Raw genomic sequence first — 25,444 nt, forward strand, 5'->3', positions numbered from 1 at the left:
TCCTGATGACTTTAACTTGGTGCATCTATATTTCRTATGAATTTAAGACAGTTTGGATACTATTTTAATTCTTTTTACTGCTTAGTTCAGTTGTTTTGAAGTGAGACAATAGTTGCTAAAACTGATGAGACAAAAGTTTTCAGTGGTGACTTTGCAGGGTAATTCAAGCATCTTGTTTTGTCATAGCTCTTAATTTAGCTGCTGTGTTCCTTACTTAGGGTTCAGATAGTCTTCTAGGAGACTTGCATTTAAATTGCTATTAAAAATGGGACTTAGCCATCAAGGTGATTTGGAACTGACTCTGCTGAATGCAGCAATACTGAAATATTTTTGAAAAGCTGAGCCATGTCTTCCTCGGTCACTTCAAAAATAGTGTAGCTCTGCTCCTTTGAAAAAATGATGATTTGACACAGAGAGCTATTTTCATCTTGTATAACACTGAGCACACTGTCAACAGAATGATCACCTTCTGGTGTGTTTCTTGGGTCTGTGAAATTGGCTAAATATAAAATACACAGGCAATAAAAAGTATTGCCTCTTCAAGAGCTGTAGAAATCATAGCGACAAATTGCAATCGGCTCTTTATTCATGTGTGTTCTGCTTCTGTGTGCAGGTCAGCCTGGGTTAAGTGTTTGCTAGCACAGCAGGCAATGATGACTTCTGATTCTGCCATTTTGCTTGAATAGGCTAATTTTCTGAGACTAGCTAGTATTTTACAGCGAASACTTGAATAATTACTTATAAAAGAATCATGCTTGGTTAAATTTAGAAGACTTATTTGTGCAGGTAAGTACTTTATGGGTGGATTAATGAGTAACCTCTGCTTCAATTAGTCAGCTGCTGTTCTCTGGCGGTGTAATCTATGGGCTGCTTTTTTCCTATAAAAACTCTTCTTGTTTTCACTCAGTCACTTAGCACCCAAGATGTCCATTGCCCCCAGTAAGCGGCTGTTCCTTCTGCTGGGAATAGTTTGTATTACAGAGTTTCTTGCTGTACCATCCCCTCTTCAGAAAGGTAGGATCAAAATTTCACATCTACCTTTAACAGTTTTCTAAATACTCAAGTTTTTGTTCTTAGGCAGAGACAAAGATGGGAGCCAGTGTGAAATGAAGATCCTGCACTAGTTTCACGCCCCTGGGAATTTGACTCTGAGGGCATGTAGACCTAGATACAAGGTAGCATTAAAATAATTTATCTGGTTTTAATTCTTTGTTTTTGTTTCAAGGCTGTAATTTACAGTTATCTTTTAATGAGAAATTCTTATGATTTTTTTGTCTGATTCCTTGATGATTCAGAATAAATCAAATTACACAAACATAATTTATAATTATATAAATAAAATTAAATCCTGTCAGACCTGCAGTAAGTTAACACAGAACTTTGGCTTGCATTTTGAATGTGGGTTGCAAACAAAGTGCAGCAAGTCCTGCAAGAGTACAATATCTTATATTTTAAAATGCAAAATATTCTGKTTTTGGCCAAATTAGTGATTCCAGTTGTTCCTGTTCTCTCCATGAAGATTTATCGATCTACAGCAAACTGGAATGGAAACCAGATCTTGAGTATTTATTTAACCATTTTTTCTCCATTTTAAATTCACACTACTAAAAAGACAAATTCAAAGTGATTTGCAGCATCTAGGAAATCAAACTTGCTTTTAATGAAAAAATTCCACTTTGGCTATCAAAAGAAGTCTAGTGTCTAAAGCATCTTAGTAAGTTGTGATCTTAGTAAGTTGTGATAGTCTATGGATTGATATTCTTTTGTTTTGTTGTTCTGCCATGCGGATGGATGCAATGCAGGTTTATATACAAATCTCTCATCTAACCAATGACTTAGAGACTGGTCTTGAAATARTCTGTAAACTAATCTGGAACCCGTTGGTGTTAAACATGCAATGGCACAGAAGATTTCAGAGTAATTMAAAATATATAAATACATTATTATATATAGCATATATATTATATACTTGTTGATTTTTAAGCTATCTTGTTGTTCATGCTTATATGTGGAGAGAATAGACTTATATAATGTTTAAAGAAAAACAGAGTATTTTAGTTTGTGAGTCTGATTTTTTTTTACCCATTCTCAAATCCAGTGTCGAATTTCTTTTGATAAGAGCTAAATCCCACTTTTTTTATTTTGTCTCTGTGTCCTTTTTACCCTCTCCTTGCTGTAACTTTGCAAATGGTGAAAAAGATGGGGTCACTGACAACTAGGAAAAAAAAATCAGATAAATTTTATCTAAAGTTGTTTTTTAAAAAACTAGGCTAAGTAGGATATGTATCAGCATTGATCTGATGCTATAATCACTTTCATCAGCCGTGCTATTCCTGAGGATGATTGCAAAGCCCTTATTTGTAGGTGCCATAAATTATATTTTAGGGTTTGGATGATTCCATATTTTCCAGACAGTGTATACTAGTACTGGTCCTCCATCCCTTGCATACAGCCACCAGTGTCCCAGAACAACTATGATTATGGATGCTAAATCTTGTCTGATTTAGTATTTGGCAGAATTTGTCGTAAAATATCTTAGTGATGTGTCTAACTTCAATGAGTTTTCCACACAGCTTTWCGAAAAAAAAACTTGGACAATCTGTTGTGTTTGGGAAGTGCAGTACAAAAATTCTTCTGTTGCAATGGACTGCTTGCTAGAAGTGGTTGCTTTGCATCTCTCTTTTCTCAAAATATTACCAAATTGGTAATTAACACCTCACATATGTTTCTATAAATTTACTCCTTTTACAAATACATAAATATTATCAGCTTCACATAGCCATAGTAGGTGATGATAATAAGATTGAGTTAAATTGTTCTTGATAAATACAGCCAGTATTGTTGATCATCAAGATGTATCAAGATGTGTATAATGTGCATTTGTATCCCACTTGTTCAAAATATTTTAAGTACAAATATTTGCTGTAAAGAGGAATTTTGATTTTTTTTTAAAGTGGTACTGAAGCAATGATTTAGTCCCAAAATGATCTTAAAACCCGGATGAAAGAGAACGTTGAGATTCAAAAAGATTAAATAAATATGGATTATAAAAGAACATTTTATAGGCAGAAGGAAGGCAGAATTTAATGTCCATTGTACAATATAACCAAAAAGTGTCCATGTGGAGAAGGGTAATAAAAAGTACACTGCTCTTTTCTTAACCCAATATAGCCTTARCCTAGGCAATTTATTTAAGGGATTATAAAATGTGGCTCCTGTAATGGCAGAGGGACTACACTGACCTCTGATCCAGAACATGCCTACCAATTCTGTTCCTAACAAGTAGAAAAACTTAAATCCAGAATAATTCTCTCTTTCTTTTTTGCTTTTACTCCTCAGATCCTAAATGTGGACAGAAATTTCATGAGACAAAACCATGGAATTACTTTAACCTTTTCACACGCATTGTTGGGGGAAACCAGGTGAAACGAGGCTCACATCCATGGCAGGTTTGCACAAGCAAATGTGGTTCTATCATCAGAACAAAGCCCTGACTTTTCGTAGAAATAACAAAAGGAAAAAGCAGGTGTACTTCATGCTTGCTGACACTTTTGATATATTGCTCAGCTCCATCCTGCTTTTATCAAAAGCAGTGAAGCAGACAGAGAGGGCATCGACCCTGTCCACACACTGAAAAAGCCTTTATGTTTGTTATTGCTTCTGAAAGAGCATCTGTAGATTAGTCCGCTGTAAAGAGGCAGGAGTGAACCTCTCTGCTGCCATCACCCCAGACCATTGCTACGTATTATGATTTTGCAGTTTGAAAGACAGGACACCACATGGTGCTTGGTGGCTTATGATTACAAACAAATTGGATAACAGCCATGGCATAGACATCAGGGACTCTCACCTGCTCTGCAGTGCTCTCAGTGACCTGCAAAGGAGAAATGCTGAACAAAATAGTAACCTTTCTAGTTTGCTGAATGCCTCAGTGACTTGGCATTTATTACATGTGTGTTGCTTTTATTTATGCCCCCAAGTCACAGTTGAGGGTGATAGCTAAGGTCTAGGACCTCTTAGACTCAAGAACTGTAAGTGTGCTGCAAAAACATGTTTTCTTGAAGTGCAGCCGGAATTTTAACCATGTGAATTTTGTAAGAGTATATGCATGTGCTCTTTTTGCTTCCTCAAATGCAAAAGCAGGTATAAAGATATTCTTTACTTGACATGCCTTTTTTTTATGATGCAGGTTTCCTTGAAACGAAGACAAAAACATTTCTGTGGAGGCACCATTGTTTCTGCTCAGTGGGTGGTCACGGCAGCTCACTGTATCTTGGACAGGTATGGATGTGATATTTCGGGAGCAGGCTGCAGGTGCAGGAAAAGCGTGTTGATTTTAAAAGTGTGTGTGTTACAGCATCCTTTCTGTGGRAGGTTACTAGAGGTACTACTCTTTCATTTGTAACCAGCATTTTCTATGTTTTAACAGAAGGGGAGAAAAAACAAAACCTTTAAGTATTTTAAAAGTGATGAAGGGTAAAATAGACTTAACAAAGTGGGATGGAGACTCATTTTCTGAGAGTGTAGGTAAAAATCTTTACCCAGTTATAGTTATCAAGTGATTGTAATATTTCTTTCAGAGGCAGCAACTTGCAACATATACRCAATTAAGTAATGCATGGGCATAGTGCTGACCTCTTGCATGCTGATTATTATATAGGCTAAAAGAAAAAAATAGGACTAGGAATATTGCAGTCGGTATTTTAGTCCTGATTCTGTTATGGCTTCACAGAGATTCCAATTCCATTATAGTTAATACTGAATGTTTGTACTAATGCAATTGGAATTATAAATTCAAGTTGTCATTGTTATCCACTTGTCAGAATTATAATTCCCAAGCTGTACTTCTAATTATAAATTAGATCTGTATCGTGGTATGTGATCATATCTTGGTTAAATTAGCYAATATGTGCAGAGTTTATATAAACTACAGGAGGACAGACAGTACCTAAATCGGCATAAAGTCTCTTAACACAAAAGTAATTWATCAAATCTGATAAATAAATTTGAAGCATAAGAGCAAGTTTATATTGATTGCTTTTGTATTCCATGACTGCACATTTTGATTTGTACTAGAAGCCCTAAAGCAGAATTCACTTAAATTTTAAGGCATAAACTGAGAATGCTAGAGAAGTGGCATCTTTTTTTCTGTACTTTGCTGCTTCCAAATCTTTCTTCCTCCATTCAAAAAGCAGTATGACTGAATATTTTTAAAACATGGGAATAGGAGGTGTTTCCTCAGTAGACCACTGTCAGGAGTGTGGCTGAATTGTATTTCTTCTCAGCCATTTTCATCCCAATTTCTGCTGTGGGGAGCATAGTTAGCTTGTGCTGACTGTACACATTAAATGCTTTAAAAATCTTAAGATGAAAGATATTATGTATGAGTAGTAATAACCTTTCTGTTCAAAAACAACTATATTTTTCCTTTCATTTTGAAGATTCTGTAGCTGAACTTTTATTTTTCCATTCTACAGGAATCTACTGCAGTATTTGAAGGTCACTGCAGGAGAGCATGATTTGAGGATCAGGGAGAAAGAAGAGCAGACACTTTCTGTTAAATATATTATAAAGCATCCAAATTTTGATCCCAGAAGACCAATGAATTATGATGTTGCCCTTCTGAAGCTGGATGGARCCTTCAACTTTAGTAAGGCCATAGTTACCTGTGATCTTTTTCAATGAAGAAGGTAAAACCTCCATTTCTCCCAGATGCCATGAAATGTCTTGACCCTGAGTTTAAACCCTCTCAGCTATCAGATTATATAATTCAAATCTCCAGAGCAGTTTACAACTGGAGTATTTAAAATACTGGAAGTAAGTCAGAAAGATGTATCACTTGTATCTAATGGTCTTATTGAGACTTAATGCTCCCTTAAATAGAAAGGTATTATTCTTTGTATGTAGGAGATCAATATTTGATGTGGGGTTTTCCTTTTTTGTTAATTTAGATGTGTAGATGAAGATTTCTGCCTCAGGAGAACAGTAGAGCTAGTCAAAGGCAGGCCAGAGCTCAGAGCATATCCCAGTGCTCCCTGTCTCTGCCTTATTCACACATCCTCTGCTGTTTGTTCTCTTTTTTTCCTCCTGCAGATTGCATGAAATTTTCTTTAGTAGTGGCAGAACAGTTCATTTTGAGGCTCTAAGGAAAGAGAAGGATGAGGGAAGAAGAGCCATTATTTCTGTTTCCTAACCTATTTCCCAGTGATTTCTCAGCTGTAGAGTAGCTTTGCCTTACAGGCAATTTTTCTGGAATGCTATTTCTTGTCAGGTTTATGTGATATTGAGATGCAGAGGAGAGTCTACCCTATTGAAATAGTATTTTGCTTTTCTGTAGATTGAAGTTCACATTACTAGAATACTGAGACCTATGGTTTTCTTTTCCAGTACACTATGAAGTGGCAGCACAAGAAAAATTGTCAAGGGCCAGACCAATTCTTCAGATGCCACATAAATGAGAATATTCTTTAGCTTTAAAGAACTGACTGAGGAAAAAAGATTTTATCTTTCAAATATTTATCAAGAAACTCCATGTCTATCTGTTACAGGTGCGTCAGTTTTGCCAGCATGTCTTCCTGATCCAGGTGAAAAGTTTGAAGCAGGATATATCTGCACTGCTTGTGGCTGGGGCCGTTTAAATGAAAGTAAGCTACTAGAGTTGTTCTTTGACAATCAGATTTGCAAGTATCTGTGACAGTCTTTGTTTCCTTATTTCTTCCTCCTCTTGTGATGGACAATGATTTCTATAGCATCACTGTGTCTACATAGCAGGCAGATGGTTTCAGCTCAGTGAAAGTTCTCTTACCAGTTTTACTTACTCAGATGTTTTCTTGAAAATTGCTCCAATATGCACTGTGTCAGCTTATTTCTGAATCTAAAAGCTTGAATGCACAGGCTATGGACCAGAAGAAACCATCAAAGGGGCATRAGAATTTTTTATGCCTACATGTGAATTACCTCAAAATAGGTTGCTGTAATATGTGGACCTGTATTTAACACTGGAAACACTTTTAAATTTACTCAAGTAAGACTGCTTATGTTCAAAAGTACACATCACTAGGTGTGCATCARAACGTGTTTGTGACCATTGAAAGCTTGCTCCAGGACATTTTAACTCTTACCTTTTTGTATACTAGTAGTGATATTAATTTCACCTTTCAGCAAAATCTTCTCTTTGTATTTCAGATGGAATACTCCCTCAGGTATTATATGAGGTCAATCTGCCAATCCTAAACAGTAAGGAGTGTTCAAGAGCATTGTCAACTTTAAAGAAACCTATCCAAGGTGACACTATAATATGTGCTGGATTTCCAGATGGAGGAAAAGATGCCTGCCAGGTCAGCTGAGCAGAGGGCCTTGTGTATGTACAAGTGTTTCTCAGAAGCTGAAGATGATGTGTGCCTGAGTCAATAGATGCACTGTAAATTACAATATTTGGAATGTATTCATTTCATGTGTGAATTCTTTAAGAAGGGTCTGTATGTGGGAATCCACTCATTAGATGATCCCCTTTTAATCATACATTAATGCATACATTGAACAACGGGTTCCTGAGAGTAATTGTGATTTGAAGACTCCATCTTTTGCAGTGTATCCTAGTGCAGTAATACTTACGGCTTTCTAATTTCAGAACGTTGCTAACCTTCTAAGGAAGAAGGTAGAAAGTATTGTCTTGGATTACAAGAAAGAAAAGAAGTGAGATGAAAGCGAAGTGATTGTTCTTCTTCATGTGTGACAAAATGCAAAATGAATAGGAAGAAAAAAAGCTCTTTGTTCCTTCTTTCATGCTGAGACATAGCAGATGTGCACCTTTGAGGCAATTAGTCTGAGTCTCTCACTCAAACAATCAAAAAGAAAAAGTGTCTTTCCTCACTGCTTTTTTTTAATGACTATTCCCTAATTTGGTAGGTTTGATCCTATGGTCCAAAAGAGAGCTCGATTAAACTCTTTGAGGCTTGTTCAGTGTTATGTACATGCTTTTGTGAGCAACATATAGGTTCTGGGTTTTTGCTCGTTTTCTGCAGGGAGACTCTGGAGGCCCTCTTCTGTGCCGACGCAGGCATGGTGCCTGGACTCTAGCTGGTGTGATCTCATGGGGCATGGGATGTGCTCGTGGCTGGATAAGTAATGAGAAGAAGCAACATTACAGAAGAGGATCTCCAGGAATATTTACAGACCTCAGCGCCGTGCTTTCCTGGATTCAAGAAAATATGAGTACTGGTAATATGTCTCCACAGTAATTTATCTCTCATTTGTGACAACTCTTCTGTCTCGTAACAGTATTTCATTTATTTTTATGTTCTTCAAGGCTTGTACTTACGCTTTTTCCCATGCTTCCTGGCAAAGTATTATAGCTTCTCACAATGCCTTTGAGTATATGATACTGACTGCTACCCTTACCTGAACTGTTTAGTGTTTACTCAGCAAGTATAGAGGATAGTGCTGCTCACAGTGAGCAGTGGCCTAGCAATGTGTGATTGATCTAGCAGTGGCTACTCCAGAGCTGCTTATTCCTGTTTTATTTTAAATTCAAGCTTAGTTTATTGTGGACACAATGCGTTTGAAAAAATTTGAATTTGCCACGGTACTAGCTGTATAAAATTGCCATTTCACACTAATAAAAACAAAGCCTATTGTGAACTCAAAACCACAGTAATTTATTCTTCTTTTCCTCCTCCTTTTCTTTCCCACCTGTATTAGATCTGAAAATGAAAAGTTCTACAGGTGAGTACAGTATTTTTAAGCATCTACATGTATCAGGGCTTTAATTATAATTAAAAAAAAAAAAGAAGATTGTTGCAGGAATTTCCCTTAAGACAGGTCTTAAGGGAAATATATAAAAAAAAAAATATAAAAAAACCTTTAGAAATGAAAGCAGAATTAGTAGTAAAAATGTAGAATGGAACTGCCTGTGAGAGCCACATGTTGAAACTGATTCTGTATAGAAATTTAGGTTCCAAGCAGAAAGCATGAGGCAAATTGGCAGTGCCTTTATGTAGTCTATGATTAGTGTATTTACTTGTGTCTCAAGTCTCTTTGTTTCTACGAATAAAATGAAAAAAAAAAAAACAAAAAACAAAAGGGATGTAGCACATTTTAAAATTGTAAAGTTTTACTTTGTTCTGTCACATTTATGTTTATGTTGGGTATTTGGTTCAACTAGGTAAAACTTTACCTAAGGGTAACAGTGATAACTTGTCTGAACTAGGTCTTAGAATTTCAGTTTTAGTAATCTAGAATGAGATTTCTGAGATGACAGATAATCTTGGGGATGTGGTCAGTTTATATTGACTTGCTATAGCCAATGAGATTTGGGTCTTTAAGAGTTGTTTATGTCTTTTTGAAACTTTTTCCTGATCTTCCTAAGATGTTTTAGGTAAGATAATCGGACAAGTATATGACTCCTTAATTTTTTTTCATATGTGTAGTTGTTAAATGTATTGCTGATTTACCGTGGTGATGAGAAGGAAAGGCAAGAGAAGGTAATTTTTGTAAGTAATAGTATTTTCTAGTACATCTATCTGGAGAGAAAAGATTGTGCTTTTAAAGTGTTTCAATACCATATCAGGCTGTCACAAAAGCCTCCTGCTTTAACATAGCTAAGACCATTGCTATATTTGGGCTGCAGTGAACACTTCTCATATCCCATGGCATGCATTTTTCCTCTCTGAAAAATATTTGTACCGAATTCTTCATTTGGCAAATTGTTTCTTTAAGGTAGAAGAAAGCACTGCCATTTTCTCAGTAAAACATGGTAGGGCACTAGCAATGTTTGGCTTTTGCCCCCAAAATTCTGTTTTTTCAAAGTGACTTAATCATTATTCCAAAAGAGAAAGGGGGGACCCAGCATCAGTGATTTAGAGATCATGAAACATGATAGAGCTGAGCAATCTTACATCTCACTGTTTTTTAGATGTTTGATCTTTTTGGTGCAACATGATTGCATATGTGTCAGACCTGATCTCTGCTATTTCATTTTAATTCCATAATGCAGCGTTTTGTAGCACTCAGGATGGCAAACTCCCTAACAGTGGAGGAGAATTACATTTTCCTGGAAGTCATGARCATTTCTATCAAAACCACCAGTAAGTAAACAAAATGCAGTCTCTCCCAGCAATGATTCACAGTTACCTTGTAGCTGTTTTTTGTTGCAGTTTTGTGAAGGAGAACTCATCTGTCATTCCAGATTGTGTGTATGGACTCTGTTTGTACCAGAAGGGAAGTATATATTGCTTCGTTTTTCCCACTTTGATATAGAGCCGGAAGCATATTGTGACTATGATTCTTTATCAGTCTATTCTAAAGAGGACAGACTTGTTGGTAAGTTGCTGTTTCTCAATTCTGTGAAAGGATCTGTCAGTGTATTCTTTCAATATGATAGCAGTTAAACCCAGTGGAGACACCGCAGCTGATCATGTTTTACTCTCTTTTTCATCTTGAATGCATTGGAGAATGTGATCTATAATAARAGACAAGAAGCTGGCAGAAATAAAGAGTGGAAAAATGCCTGGTAGGGAACTTGTCAGCATATGGCTTGCTGGTGTCAAGGATTTTTAATTTTTAATACTATTCATTTTAGTTTGGCTGATGGATGAGTAGAGAATATAGAGAAAAGGTCAGGCAATTTCCTTTTCACTCTTGAATTTTTATAACAAAATGCTAGGTCTGAAGCTTTACAAAAATAATAAGTTTCTCACATGACTTAAGACTTCAAACAGTGATTATTCTCTAATAATATATTTCAGGAAAATTCTGTGGAAGAGATCTTCCATTACCTATTTTGATTGGCTCCAGTAGTGTAAGGCTGAAATTTGTGTCTGACAATAGGGATTATGGAACTGGGTTTTCCATGACCTACAGAGCTCTTGCACCAGATACTCTTCCTGGTAAGTCTAAGTCTAAGTAATATACCTGTCTGCCATACTGTGCTCTTGGGTGGTTACCTGAGAAAAGTTTTCATGAGAAAATGAATTGGAGGAAGCACCTATGCTTTTTTTTAAATGGATTACCAATGAATAAGTTAAGTGTGTTTAGGCTGCCAGGTGACACTGTGGAGAAACTGGAATATCAGAAAGAGTTAGGATAGATGCTGTTGAGAAGAGCCCTTTCTGTCCTCTCCTCTGTCTGTCTTATATAAGATTGCATCTCCATCTATATTTTCAAAATATTTTAGAACTTTATTAATCAAATCAGTCAAGTGAGCAGAATTTCCAGATGAACACTGCTTTGCTAGGCCCAAGCACACTTTCCTGGAAGGGGATTGGTGGGAGGCAGCTAACGCTGAAGTATATGTTGTGGAGAATTGCTTTCAGTTTTGCTGTGCAGATGAGCAAGGTCTGCCATCACTAGGGAACAGACCCAAGGGCCATCTGCTGAATCTAGTCAATCCACTTAAACAGAAACACCACATCTCTGTCTTTCTCTAGCTTTTCCAGTTCCTTTTTTCCCTTGTCAGAGCGTAAGGGCAGTGTGTAGGGCAAAACCTGCCTTGAGGGGCCTTCCCACTGCACAGCCCCTCAAGAAGACTCATCCACTGACTCTGGCTGTGTTTAATATCACCACTTTCATTTCCAAAGAGAGATGGCACATGGGTAAGTTAGAAAAACATGCCCTGCTCTTATCTGGTCCAAAGCAGGCACCTCTGTTTGCAGTGTGCTGTCTGCAGCAAAGGGGGAATGCTACAGCTGTGGATTGAATCTCTCTTCTGCCTAGGAAGAGGGAGAAAAAAAATTCTTTGTGTGTTTTTCAGGCAGAAGAATTTGACTTGCTGTTCTTTTCCTCTTCTTTCTCACCTGTGTGAAAGCACCACAATAGTTTTTTTTCTGTGTTTTATTTTTTTTTTTGTGAATGATTTAATAGAAAAACACTTTCTCCATTTTTGTTTGTGTTTGGATTTCCAGATTCTGGCTGTGAGTCCTTAGCTGTCCTTTTTGAAGAAGGAGTGCTACAAAGTATGCACTATCCGGAGCACTACAGCAACCTGGCAAACTGTCAATGGGTTGTTTGTGCACCAGAGGACCATGTAATCAAGGTATAATATGAGCCCTTCTTTTATCTACAGAATGGAAGGGAGTATTATTTTGTTAACAACGAGCAAATCAAATTGTGCAGCTAAGGAGAACAAGATATAGCAATATAACCTTGAATAATGCTGCTGGATGCAGTTAAGAGAAATTGCTTTTCACCCTGATTTCTCCTTTAGGCTATAGTAAAATAGGACTTCTCAGTTTGCATTTGCCAGAAGAATTTTTCTTGATAAAATGTAATGTGCTGCATATCACCTGTGAGAAGTCTGAATGACAGAGATGCCAGATTCTAAAGGAATCATTGAGAATGCTGAAGACCTGATAATAAATCTTTGAATTTCTCTTCACAAGTTTTAAAAACAGTTTTTCTTTCTTTCTTTTTTTTTTAAGCTCACATATCAGTCTTTTGAAGTAGAAGAGAATGAAGATTGCTCTTATGATGCTGTGACTGTATATGAAGATGTAGGAAAAGAGGAAGAAATCGGTTTGGCTTTTGGTTTCAACATAATATGCTGATTTGCAGATGATCCATTACTCTTTTAACTTCCACTAGCCCTATTTTAAACTGTAAAACCAAGTAGAGTAATCCCTCTAAAAGGAATCTAATTCCCTGTAGAATCTCAGGGGATGTTATGAGTACTAGTCTGAGTACTTTGAAAAATAATTGCATGCACTGCTTCGTCTGTTCCACTTATTGAAGCAAATACACATCTAACAGAACAATTTTGTGTATTTGAATTCTATCCAAAAGGCAGGTTTGAATTCATATAAATCAAAAAAAAAAAAGAAAAAAGAAAGAAAAAGCTTATAATACAGTAACGTGTTTCTGTAGTGACAGTGCTAGTCAGATCAAGCCTGGAAAGTACGCAGGTGGTCTCCTTTTCAGAGACCAATTCTTTGCTCTAGATGAGCCTTGATGTGATTCATACCACCTTACTGGAGCAGAGGAAGACCTGTCCCAATCAACTGTGGACCTGATGTTAGTGCCCAAACACTAACAAGGCAATGAAAAATTCACTCTCTACGTAATTGCAACCTATGAGCATGAATATTGCAAAAGTCTCTTGTAAAATAATGCAAAAGTCTCCTTGTTTTTTGAAGTAATCACTGGACAAGGACAGACCAACARGAATAACAAACAGAAACAGTCTTTCAGGCTCAGTCTTTTTATCTGCTCCTCTGTTATGCRTAGTTATTTTTTACTTTCCTGTGGTACAGCTGGAATACACCAAATATTGGTTACCAACTACTGAAAGAGAAAATCATGTAAAAGTACATTTTAATCTGCTGTGATTCTTTGCTTTGTCATCTTCAGCTAAGTCTTGTGGATTTGCTCTACCAGCACCTGTTCTAAGCTCCTCTGGTATGATGCTGATTGTCTTTCACTCTGATGAAACAGAGACCTTTGGAGGATTCAGAGCTACAATCTCTTTTGTTCATGTAACAGGTAATAGAAGTAACTTGGGAGTCTGCCCCTTTGAGGCAGCACATAGGGCTTTTCAGTGAATCTGTTTTTTTGCTCTAGGAAATTCTCATCTAATAAACTTTTCAGTGAAAGAACTTTGTGAACCTACTGAGGCATTGAACGAGGATCTAGTAAGTGGGTGAAGAAAAATAATGGCTGTCCCCTAAACCTCAGAGATTTGTGTTGTATAAGAGCATTTTGGTGTATTTTAAACTGTGATTTAACCATTTGAATATGTAATAGCAAAGATTCCTACTGTAGAAATCTAATCCATCTACAGAAATGAAAATAAAGTGCTTTTGTGATTAATATAAAAATATCACTTGAGACACTTTAATAACATGTTTTCTATTTTCATTTGCTAGATTTAAATAATCTGGATTCAAATAATGAAGAAGAATTAAAAGATGTGAATATGACTGCAGAAGAAACACAGATTATGACAGGTCAGTCAACATGGGAATTCCTCCTCTTCATGGGAATATGGAGTACGTTTTGGACCATAACTAAAATGCTGTTGACTCCAAATATCTAATAGATGCACTCTGAGTTATCCCTCAAGACCTTTAATTAAGATGTGTTGAGGAAATAAGAGGATAAATGGTAATCCTTCTATGCCTTAGCTTTAGAATAGTAGAACCTAATTTTTCTTGCTTTCTTTACTTGTAAAGTCATTTACAGCTATAATGTCATTACAGTCAGTGTAATGATATTATTTCAGCTTATATGTCAGCTTACACCTACCTGCTGTGGTGAAAATAATTGCAAAGACTGGGGGGGAGTTGAAAATAATGACCAGAATTTTAGAACTTTTCTTTTTAATTCTAGGACTTTATGGAGAATGGGTTGACTACATTTTCATGGTAGAGTTGCATTTTTGCAAAGATCTCCTCCTGCTATCTCTAAACTTTTGGATCCCTTGTAATGTGGAAAGTTGTAGGATTTAGCAGAAAAAGCAGGATGAAAAAGCCTGAGAAGTTGTAGGATAGCTTGTAGATTGGCTGTTCTTTGCTTCTCCAAATCTCATCCTCTAAAGATTTATTTGAAATATAAATCCTTTCTGTTTTAGATGATATTTGTGGAGTGCCTTCAAATCAGCCCAGGTTCCTCTTCAGTAGGATAATTGGAGGTGAAGAAGCTGTACCATACTCATGGCCTTGGCAAGTCAGCATACAGATTTCAGATGAGCATATCTGTGGAGGAGCAGTTCTTGCCAAAGAATGGGTTGTCACAGCTGCTCACTGTTTTAATTCTAGGTAAGTGGCAGGAACCCTTCCCTGGAAAGGTCTGTGGTTGCACAAAGTGTCTCTGCTGTGTGGTGGTTCTGCCCAGGGTGGCTGGCATCACTGGGGTCACCACTTACTTGCAGCTTAGGCTAGCATAAGATTCTTTTGCTCCATGCATTCATACTAGGATCACAGTGGCTGCTTGGGTAGTAACCTACTTCTGTAGGCCTGGTTTTTATTCAGGTCAGTTTTAAAAGCAAATTTTTAAGTTTGCCACATAAAAGAAGAGATTGGCAAGGTATTAAGTCTCCAAATCTCTTATCATCCATCACTTACTCAAGGGAACTTCTCTGTTTGGGCCATTTACAGATCATAATTTTTTGTAAGTAGAATGACCCTATCCACAAAGTTAAAATTTCCTCGAACTGGTAGATTTTGGAAGTCTTTTATGGCTTAAAGGAGGTTTTTATGCTATGTACAGAGATGATGCCTCTGTCTTACTGAAAAGCTATCAATCTGTTGAATCAAATTACATGGATCTCATTCTGTCTTTACTGAGAGAAGCCAAAAGGATACGGTGTGACTTTTGGACTCTCAAATACTTTCTAAAATGTAATTTGACTATTTTCTTCTTTTCTTCATTTCATTAATTGCTACATCACAGTTTCCAGTTTCAAGTTAATCATAAGTACATTGATTTAATATTCACATTCCTTGGATCTTGGGTCATTAAAACAGTGAAGTTAAAAACAAACCAAAACAAAAACCCAAAACTCCCAGGACTGCTGATACTAGGTATTCTGGAACATTTTCAAATAATCTTGGAATTATTTGACAATCAAGGGAAGCTTTCCAAAAACAAAAATAACSAACTTGTTAGACATGTAGATTCTCTTTTTCTCAGATACTTTTCCACTCCCCCACAGAACTTGGGACCTGAAATGCCAATGCTATTTTGCATTTTGAACTTTGGCTTCTAAGTTTCTAAATATTAGCTTGCAAAATTTTATCTTGGAAGCATTGATTTGCTGCATTGAAAGCACTGTTTTAAGAGCCACAGTACAGGGGAATTTTGTTGCTTGCTGCCATCACATTAGAATTTGTGTGCATAGCTTACCTATTCTGCACAATTGATTTTGTCAGGTAGTTACAACAGATTTTCAGAGTGTGAGAAGGTTTGATTAAGAAACCAAAGGATGCAATGAAGCATTTGTATCTTTTGAAGAATAGGTTTGTTTTACAAGTCATATTTATTTATTTATTTATTTATTTTTATTAAGAAGGTGTGGTCTAACACTGTCCCTGAAGGCTGTGGATCATGCAGACCTTGTATTCTCTACCAGGCACCCACAGCTCTTAAAAGATGCTCATTCTCTCAGCTCACGGTGTTTGAGGGATGGCACTGCCCCTTCATGAGAATGCTTCATGTGCCCCTTGAAGCCAGTGAGAAGATTCCCACAGACCTATAAGAGATTGTGGTGTTGGATCAGCTGTAAGAAGGGCACTAGGGGAAGGCTGTAAGATGCACAAGTTCCATGAATGCTGTTGTACTGTTGTAGCAGCCTGAGAATGTACCTCCCCCCACTTTTTTTTTTTTTTTTTTTTTGAGGGAGCAATACGGAGACTTATGGACAGTGGTCACAGGACTTCATGATCTTGCAGAGCAAGAACACAGACAGGTACTATAAGTTATGCTTAATAATAAAATATAAATCAATCTTAAAAACTGTTTTTCAATGTAGTATCTCCCAAATTGTCTCAAATCTCCCCAATGCAGTAAASTGCTACTGACCTTAATCTTCATTTGCACAGCAGGTTTTCTGTGACTGCCAGTTGTATTAGCACAGAACTGTGCCTTCACCAGTAATGATGTCCAAAACTCAGCATCCTGTAGGGAGCCTGAGTGAAGAGTGTATTGCCTCTAAATTGCCTGGTGACTGTTACCAAGGCAGAAATAATTAGGGCACAGCTTTTCACTGTTCTCAGACTGGACAAAAGTTTTTTTTCAAGACCTCCTGCAATCACTCGCTGGATGGAATTTCCTACARATTCCCTGATCCATGTTCAAGAGGCATACTCTTTACTTGCTAATTCAAGAATTTGGTGATTACAGCTACTGCTTTTAAATATTTCCTACCCTTAAGGCATCATGCATATGGTTTTAAAATATGTAAAACTAAAGTTCTTTCAAGCCTCAAATTCCGAAGTCATTCAGAAAATGTCAATGTCCTTGCTTCTCTAGAAAAGGGCAGTAAAGCAGTATATTATACATCCAAGTTTTAATAAGACCACCATGGACTGTGATATTGCCTTACTGCGACTGGCCGAGCCCTTAGAATTCAACCACTACGTGCGCCCAGTGTGCCTGCCTGCGAAGGAAGAGGCAGTTCAGCCCTCAAGGGTGTGTGTTGTTACAGGATGGGGTGTGCACACAGGAGGTATGCAGTCTTTGCATTTTCGAGGGCTTAGTGGGTTGTAGCTGTACCTTGAATACTGTGTTGTATGTCATAACATTAATTGCGGCTATGCTTTGGTTCCTGGAGAACTGATGTGTTAAGAAGTTTTTGCCTGTACAAGCAGAGATAGACATGTAGGTAAATACATGAGTGGGAGTAAAGCAATTAGATCATTTAGATTTTTGAGACCATTTGGAAAAAAGAGTAAAGCTTCTTTCTGGAAGCCTTATAAAAAGTTGTATAAAGCACTGGAGGTACAGTGAAGAGTGGTCCTGCTCAGGTTGGAGAAAGAACTGAAGGGAACCAGGAGATACTTTTCATCCTTTGTTTGTGATGGCATGTGAGGCAGGTATTGTATCTTTAATTTATGCCTGGTTTCTAAGTTGTCTTTTACTCCAAGACAGAGAAAATGGGAAAAAACTGCATCAGCTTGAAGTCCCCATCCTGGTGCTTGACACATGTCAGAGCTATTATATAAACCTTCCCAGTAAAGTGACCCAGAAAATGATCTGTGCTGGGTTCCCTCTGGAAGAAGGCAAGGATTCATGCACAGTAAGTTGCACACATTATCTTTGCTTTCTGCCACTTKGGGTCTGGCCAGATAGGTTATCAAATGGGCAGTGTTAAAACCTCAGTAAGAGTTGTTTTCTTCCAAACAAGCTGTATCTGATTCACAGAAAAAAATGAATAGTAGGATTTTAATTACTCAGATTGCATAAAAGGAACATTTCTTGAACAAAGGTTCACTTCTTTCTTTCTCTACCTTTTAAAAACATACAGATCTAWACACGTGAGCAGTTGCGGCCTCTCATAGCTGAAATGATGCTTTAAAAACAGAAGAACTGATGTTAGCTTGTAACAAGAACCCTTTGTCCTTGAATAGGGTGATTCTGGTGGCCCACTAGTTTGTCCTTCAGAAGATGACTCTGGATTTTACACCCTTAACGGAATCACTAGCTGGGGCTTGGGCTGTGGAAAGAAAAGCTACCCAGGAGTATACACTAATGTTGGTGTTTTTGTTGACTGGATCAAGCAGAATGTTAATAGTACTGGTATGTATGGAAAAAATAATTAAGTGAATCCTTTTGTTATTGCTAGATGACTTATCTGAGGCCTTTTTCTGGATGTCATTTTTGCATTTGGATGTCCGGCACTTCCTGAAATCTTGGTTCTTTAACATGTTGCTGTCTGAGTGCCCAGACAGAAAGGAATCTGAATCAGTAGTCATTTCTGAAAATCTTATTTCTTCAGAATGTAGCATTGTTCCTCTCTTTACTACATTTCTCTTTTTGATGAATAATGTTTTACCTTACTGCTATTTTGCTGCTTTATTTCTCACTGTTAGGAAGAGGTAGGGAGGAGTGAACTGACACATGATAGCCAACTCTATTTTGACAAGCTTATTGACAACCTGTAATGATCTTTTGGAAGTTTACCCTGTTGTTCTTTTTTCTTTTTTGTAGATCTCCCCATTTTCATGGTGTAACAGTCAAAACGGTTGTTCTGATGGACAATGTTGTAAAGAACTTCCAAAGCACAAGTATAATTGAAAACAAAACTTGGTGAGAGTGATTAGTTTATGCTTGGTGAACAGATTCCAAAGTAGCTGATCCTTACTTCAGTGAAGCTACTACTTTACCAGAATTGAGACTTAGGCCTTACATGTGTGTTCTTGGGGCAGACATCAGTTACCTGAAATCTTCTGAAAGTCTGTCTGTATTAAAAAAAAAGGAGGGCAGATAAACCACCATATGCTGTATGTCAAGCATGTCCTTGAACACAGTACAGGAAGCTATAAAATACTGCAGAGATGAGATGAAATAAGCACCTGTAAAACAGAACTGAAGAGCCAGTCAATCGTCTTTCCATTAAGGTCAATGGGAGTGTTACCTCCGAAGGCCCGYCTGGATGCAACCCTGTCTAACATGCTCTAGGTGACCCTGCTGAGYGGGGAGGTTCAACTAGATGATCTCCAGAGGTCCCTTCCAACCTTACTGATTCTATGATTATATGACCTGGACAGCAATAGTMRTGAATTGCTGAGGAATAGAAGAACATTGTATAGTGATTAGTGATGTGAACCAAACCAATTCTGGGGAAAACAGTATTTTTAATGCACCTAAATGATAGTCTTCATAGGCCTGATCTCACTAATTTGAGTGTTGCAATACCTTTACCAGCTGAGAAACCTGGCAGCTGGTGCCTGTGGCAGCAGTAACAGCTGCTCCTGCAAGGAAGCTCAATTGCAGTGCAGTATAAAACACTCATTTTTCTGGCTCTTTTTTATAATTTGTACTTTTCATAAAAACTATCAAATGCAGAGTAGACATAACAAGACAGAGAAGTAATAAGAGAGATGGCACCTCCAAAACTGTTCAGGCTTTCAAGATGTAAGGTAAACTCAGCAATGACCCAGGGTCACTTGCATGACCACCTTCTGGTCTGCCTTCACAGTGGAACTGTCCATCAGTGCAAAGCCCCACATATTGACTTCTGTATTTTGAAAGACTTTCATGGCATGCTGTTAAGATGAAAAATCCCTGATGGGTGTTTTCTAGACATTAAACAACTTCTATTGGAYGTTGTGAATTCTGCATTGTAAGATCTGTCCTGGGTGGAAATAGTGATCTCAGTCATCTATACCTTTTCAGTAACTTGTCCACATTCTGAGATGTTTGGGAGATGTTTCCTTTACTCCACCTAACCTTTCCCTTGCATCAGCTGTGTGCCCATTTTAGTTCCATTGGTTGCAATAATTCTGGTTGACTTAGAGAGAAGAGAATCCAGCTCATTGGGTTAAGTTTTAGCTGTAATTTTGTGAAGTCAGTATTTCATTGAATGATCTAAAATCAGTTATGTTCATTGATTTTTAGATCTTTTAATCTCATTTAGCAATGGAACTGTTGACTGAGGTCTAAGTGATGTCTGGATGACTTGTCCAATATTTTAATGTGTTGTATTGCTGTGCCTGTAGGGAATAAGAAAATGACTGAGATCTTTTGCAGATGCCAAATGCTTGTGTTCAGGACTTCAGTAACACTCATCAGAATTTAATAGATGCGTTGACAAGGCAGTAGGTATTGGCTTGTGTCCCCTGMTATAAACCACCTTCTGTTCCAAATTTCTGGATTGAAAAGTTGATATTTTGATTTAAAAAGTAACGTTAGCTCTTCAAGTGGTTGGAGAAGTTGCATGCATTCATTAAGTAATGAAAACAGTCTCTATGATTTTTTATTTAAACAAATATCTTGTTGTTCAAACAGAAAAAAACTGTTTGAAAAAACACTTGAAAAAACAGGCATTCCAGGCCAAGAGCCTCTGGTGCCATGCAAGAACTGACAAATAGTCTAATTAAACTATAGATATAATTAAGCAGGTACTGTATAATTCAGGCAGTGTAAACTGAGCACACTTAAAGGCAAAAAGCAGTTTGTTTAATGCTGAAATGATTGCTTACACAAGAAGTTGTGATGACATGGTCCAATTATCTTTGCAAATAGTGCTGTGCCTGGTCATAGTGTTTAAAAATTAGATCAGTGTGATAGCACAATAGATAACAAAAGATCTTTAACTCAGTGGCCTGGAAAAAACTAGAATGAAAATATCTCATTTTGCTTCTGTTAACATTACTGGCAAAAATCTTCAGAGATGTACTTCCAGGATGTCTGTTTGGGACCAGTATTCTATTCTTTTGATGACATTAGTTTAGAAATTCTGATTTATTTAAATATATAACCTTATTCTGTGGCCAAATTAAAAAAAAATCATAAAAAAAGAACCTCTTTGCCTCTAAGTTTATTCCCAAATGAGTTTAGTAGGCCTCTTTGATCAGCTCTTTTTTTCCCACTGCAAAGTTTCAGAAAGCTCACAAAAATATCTGGAGCATATGCTTCMATGAAACTATGAAAACTCTTCATACTGGAAGGACTATGGGCAAATTCAGATAAATTCCAAAGATTAAGTGGAAGGCACGACTGTGTTAAATTACTGATAGATTGTGTGTGTTCTTTCTTTGATGAGCTCTTTGAAGAGGTCTTTGGAAAAGAATAACGGGAAAATAACCCTTTTTCATTGTGGAAGTTGACTGCTATCCAACTGTAGTGGCAGTTTTTATTAGGAAATGTTATCAGTTTAACTTTGGGAGCAGTTGTGTACAATCACCTGGGCCTGATTCTATTTGGCCTAACAAGAACAAGATGAGTTAAAGTACCTGCAAAATTTTTGTCTGCATGTTAACGTAAAACAAGGATATCAGTAGGTGTGTTCAGGTTTTAAAACAGGAGCKAGAGAGACAGCAGACTTGCAGGTGTATCAGTTTCAGCTAGCCCTGTTTAATGTAGTGCATATAGGCTGATAAATTGATAATATCACTTTTTTAAAAAAATGTTAACAATATTAACAGTTCTATCTTAAATTATTTATATGTGACCTGATTGTTAAGGTACTTACTTTTTGCTTTACTATATGATGTTGGCTTTTTGTATTTYTTCTAGGATGGCTTTACAAGTAGTCTAGTTTTTTGTTTGTTGTGTCTTTTCAGCCTTTAATAAGCTGCCAGGACCTTTTAGTGGTAATACAATCGTGAAATGTTTTGGGATGCAATGCAATGTGATTAAAAAATAAAAAACTACTTCCAATAGAGTTCATGTAATGGAATTGTATTTTAGTTTTTACAAAATCAAATTTGTCTTGATACTGTCTTTCAGGAAAATAAGTGATCTCTGCTGGAATATGAATGGGCTGGAAGACCTAGATACCTGTTTGCCTCTACCAGAGTTAACCTGGTCTCTATTGCTCAGGCTTGAGAGAACAGCAGATACATTKCTATGCTATATGAATATGTAGAATGGCAGTTCCTGTTCCATATGCTTTTACAATTTTTTTTTCTTTTCACATAATATACAAGATTGAAGAAAAATAAAGGGAAGGAATTTGGGGCTAAGAAGTCGGCATTAATGTGCGTTCACTCAGCTAATCTATATTCATAGCACGAGGCTTTGCAAATCTAATTTTTTTTGTGCATAATGTGCAAGGGTTTGAAGGCAAGTAAATACACCATACGGTATATTGCATTACTGTTGTTCACTGTGTAAGAAAGGCATTTGGCACATGCCACAAAGAATTATGGATGTGATTTATTTGAAGGGATGTTTGGGAAGTGTTCTTAGTGTAAAAGAAGTTATGTGAAAAAATTACTAGGGAAAACGTCTAAAAATAGGTGTATATAACTAAAACTTCTAGTACACAATGATTAGAACCTGATTCTCTTGTACACAAAGTCCACCTCACACCACTTACATAACACCAATACGTAATATTTCATTATGTACAAAAAAAAAACCAAAAAAACACTTGTTCTGACCTTTAGTTAACAAGCATCTGTGACCAAAAGTTTTCCTGCTTTGAAATGGTAGGCCTGCTCTGTATGTATGCATATGTGTGCATGCTGGGAGTCCAAACACATTGCCAGTGATACACATTCTAGATAGCATTTGCAGGTTTTGATATTAAGACATTTTTGTAACTTTTGTTGGAAAGGGGAGATCTTCATCACAGAAATACAGATTATGTGTTCATTGTTAAAGCGAGTCCGGAAATAGTACAGAAAAGCAAGTAATAGTTACTTGAAATTTGAATTCTGGCTATATAGCTTGACAAATGATATTAAAAACATGGCTGATCTTGGATATTAAGGCTTTATCTGTGTGAATTCACTTGTTTTATAATTCCTTATTTTGTCGTCATCTCCTTTTCCTGCCAAGACAGCAAAGCTACTTAGTGCATCATACATTTCCCGATTGCTTGTGCTGTTGTGACCTCTCCAATGAAGCCAGAGGAGCAATAGCAGAGCAGCATTGTGTCTTGTCTTAGGTGGACTCTCTCTGAAAGTATGTATGGCGTGTATTTCCTGGCCGTCTCTCCTCCCAGCGTGGGTCTGCATGAGAGGATCGGATCGTTGGGGTATTCAGAAGGTTCACATGTGGTCTTCCCAATTTTCTTCTTTTTTCCTCTAGCCTTTTTTCCCTCTGTACCTTGTGAGAACAAGTAGCACAAGGGCAATTATTTTTTCAGATTCAGGAATCAATTTCCTATCATGTATTGGATGCACAGCAAATCTTTTATTTCTTCAGATGAAGTGAATAGACTTGGTTCCTTGCACACTTTCAACAGAGTGAATATAGTAATAACACTAGAGGAACCATGGTCGTCATGTCTGTATGAACTAAGTTGTAAGAAAAAAGACTTGGGCTTGGTATTTTGAAGAAAAAATKAATTTTATGTAGACTAAAATCTTGCCTTTGACTCGAAGGAAAATAATAAGCAAAAGTTGAAGGCTAGTACTCTTCAGAGAAAGAATAATAAGAATAGTTAAAATGAAAAATGAAAAATACCTCTAAATGTTTTCCAGGCTCTGTACTTACTTACTTACACGTTACTTGCCTTTCTCTTGCTAAAGGACTGAGTTCTGTTCATGCGGGAAGGTTAATGCTTCTTATAGAAAGTGCCACTATTAATTGCCCAGCTGTGCAATTATTTGTCATAGTGCTAAGTACTTTAAAAGCTTGCTTTAAAATTAGTTTAAAACAGCCTTTAAAATTATAAAAATACTGTGGGCTTCAGGATGAATTCTGAGAAATGAGAATGTTTCTTGTTTCTATTGTTTCTGTGCTTACACTCCTTAGTTTTCAAAAAGGCCCTGTGGCTTTTTGCCACATGAATGTATGGTAGCATCACTGAGGAAAGCTGCTGCCAGCTGTACCTTATTATAAGAAAATACAAGGTATTCTCCCACCTCTGTGGGAGAATCTAGTACCCATAATCATGGAAAATGGGTTRTTCAGGCCTGGAGTTTCTAGGCTCAGTTTTGATATTCTGAGGATAGCGGCCACCTGTGATGCTGACTTAGGGAGTTCATTTACTTCAACAAATGTTGATATACACATCAAGATATAACATACCCCTCTGACCCTCTCTATTTTCGGCAGCCTGCATAATAAAGAATTGAATTGTATTTTGGTATTGATTTCCTTGCTTTTGAAGTCAGGTGAGAAAAAAACAGTAGTAACAAAAGAAGGATTAAAAAAGAATGGTGTTAGTAAATCTTCTGGCCTTCCATAATCATTAACACAAGAGATTGAATATACATTTTTCTTTCAATTCCTTTTAGAAGTGACAATGCAATCATTCAAAAAATTAATACATCAAATATTTTATTTCCTTCTTGTATCACTSTCTACAACTTGGCACACTGTGAAGTTATTTCTGGCATTCTTTCCCCATAGGTTCGATTTTTTTTTTTTTTATCCTTATTATAAAGATGTCTGTGTGCTATGGGCATGCTTTTATTTTAGATAAACTAATCTGAACCTAGTGGCATGGACTTGGACTTCAGAGACTTTTATTTTTTTCTTAATTGACTTTTATGTGTCACCAGCTCTGTGCTCCTGTTCTGCACTCTGTAGATGGAATAATGATACTTAGCCTCATGTTTTGTGGGGGAAACAATCTAAAGTCCACAGATACCAAATACTACGTTAGTACTGCTTGTCAATATGTAAAATTTTTGCCCATTGGATGGAGAAGAAAATAGGAAAGAATTTCCCCCCACCACAGGAGCTGAAGTTGAGCATTCCTGCCCCCTTTCCCTAGCTGCTTTCCCTGTTAGTTGATTGATTGTCAGGATCTGGCAACACGGACTGTGGACTGTAGTGCATCTCACAACCTGCAGAGAGCACAGCAAATGCAAAGCCGGGCAATGAGCGCCGCCTCTCCCCGGGTCCCCAGGCACTGTAAAGCACTCCTTACTGTTAATCTTGTTGCAGGCGTAGTGGTTTTTCGTTGGGATTTGCAGTTTTGAGGGAGGATGTTTGTGCATGAAAACAAGTTTTATCTGAATGTGCTTGTGGCATGAATGAAAGATACCCTCTTCACTTGTGACTTTGTTTTTACAGGACAGACTGTGGTAAACTGGGACCGGACCAGAACTCCTGCATCAGTTGTTTTCTGCTGCTTGGACGTGAAGGCAATGGAAATTGAGGGTAGGGGACTGCAGGGAGGAAAAAGGACTGTAGCCATGACTGTGTCTACATTGCAGAACTGGATTTTGTGGCTTTTTCTGTCCCCGGTTTTTTGCCCAGTTGGGCTGGCTGCTTGCAGTGCTCGGCTGTGAAAGCAGCAGCAGTCGCGGCCGCCCTGCCCCGGCGCCCAGGGGCGGGCCGGGCTGGGCGCGGCGGGAGCGCTGCTCGCCCGGGGCCGCTGCGGGCAGCCGCC

The 25,444-nt window shown here is 37.4% G+C and overlaps 1 protein-coding gene across 1 annotated transcript; it reads left to right on the forward strand.

Annotated features, from left to right (window-relative positions):
- Window positions 1-923: 923 nt before the first annotated feature.
- On the forward strand, window positions 924-20,082 carry OVCH2 (ovochymase 2). The gene is made up of 21 exons (XM_085300835.1): window positions 924-1,014; window positions 3,340-3,449; window positions 4,190-4,281; window positions 5,478-5,650; window positions 6,549-6,644; window positions 7,186-7,337; window positions 8,025-8,220; window positions 8,701-8,724; window positions 9,995-10,085; window positions 10,187-10,320; window positions 10,746-10,886; window positions 11,901-12,031; window positions 12,417-12,510; window positions 13,342-13,473; window positions 13,857-13,937; window positions 14,561-14,747; window positions 16,327-16,396; window positions 16,960-17,155; window positions 17,574-17,725; window positions 18,057-18,225; window positions 18,637-20,082. The coding sequence occupies exons 1-21, from the start codon at window positions 924-926 to the stop codon at window positions 18,657-18,659; spliced, it is 2,535 nt and encodes an 844-aa protein (XP_085156961.1). The 3' UTR covers window positions 18,660-20,082.
- Window positions 20,083-25,444: the final 5,362 nt, after the last annotated feature.

This window comes from Rhea americana, unplaced genomic scaffold, assembly GCF_003343005.1.
Source record: "Rhea americana isolate MKP2758 unplaced genomic scaffold, rheAme1 scaffold_17, whole genome shotgun sequence".
Classification (NCBI taxonomy): Eukaryota; Metazoa; Chordata; class Aves; order Rheiformes; family Rheidae; genus Rhea; species Rhea americana.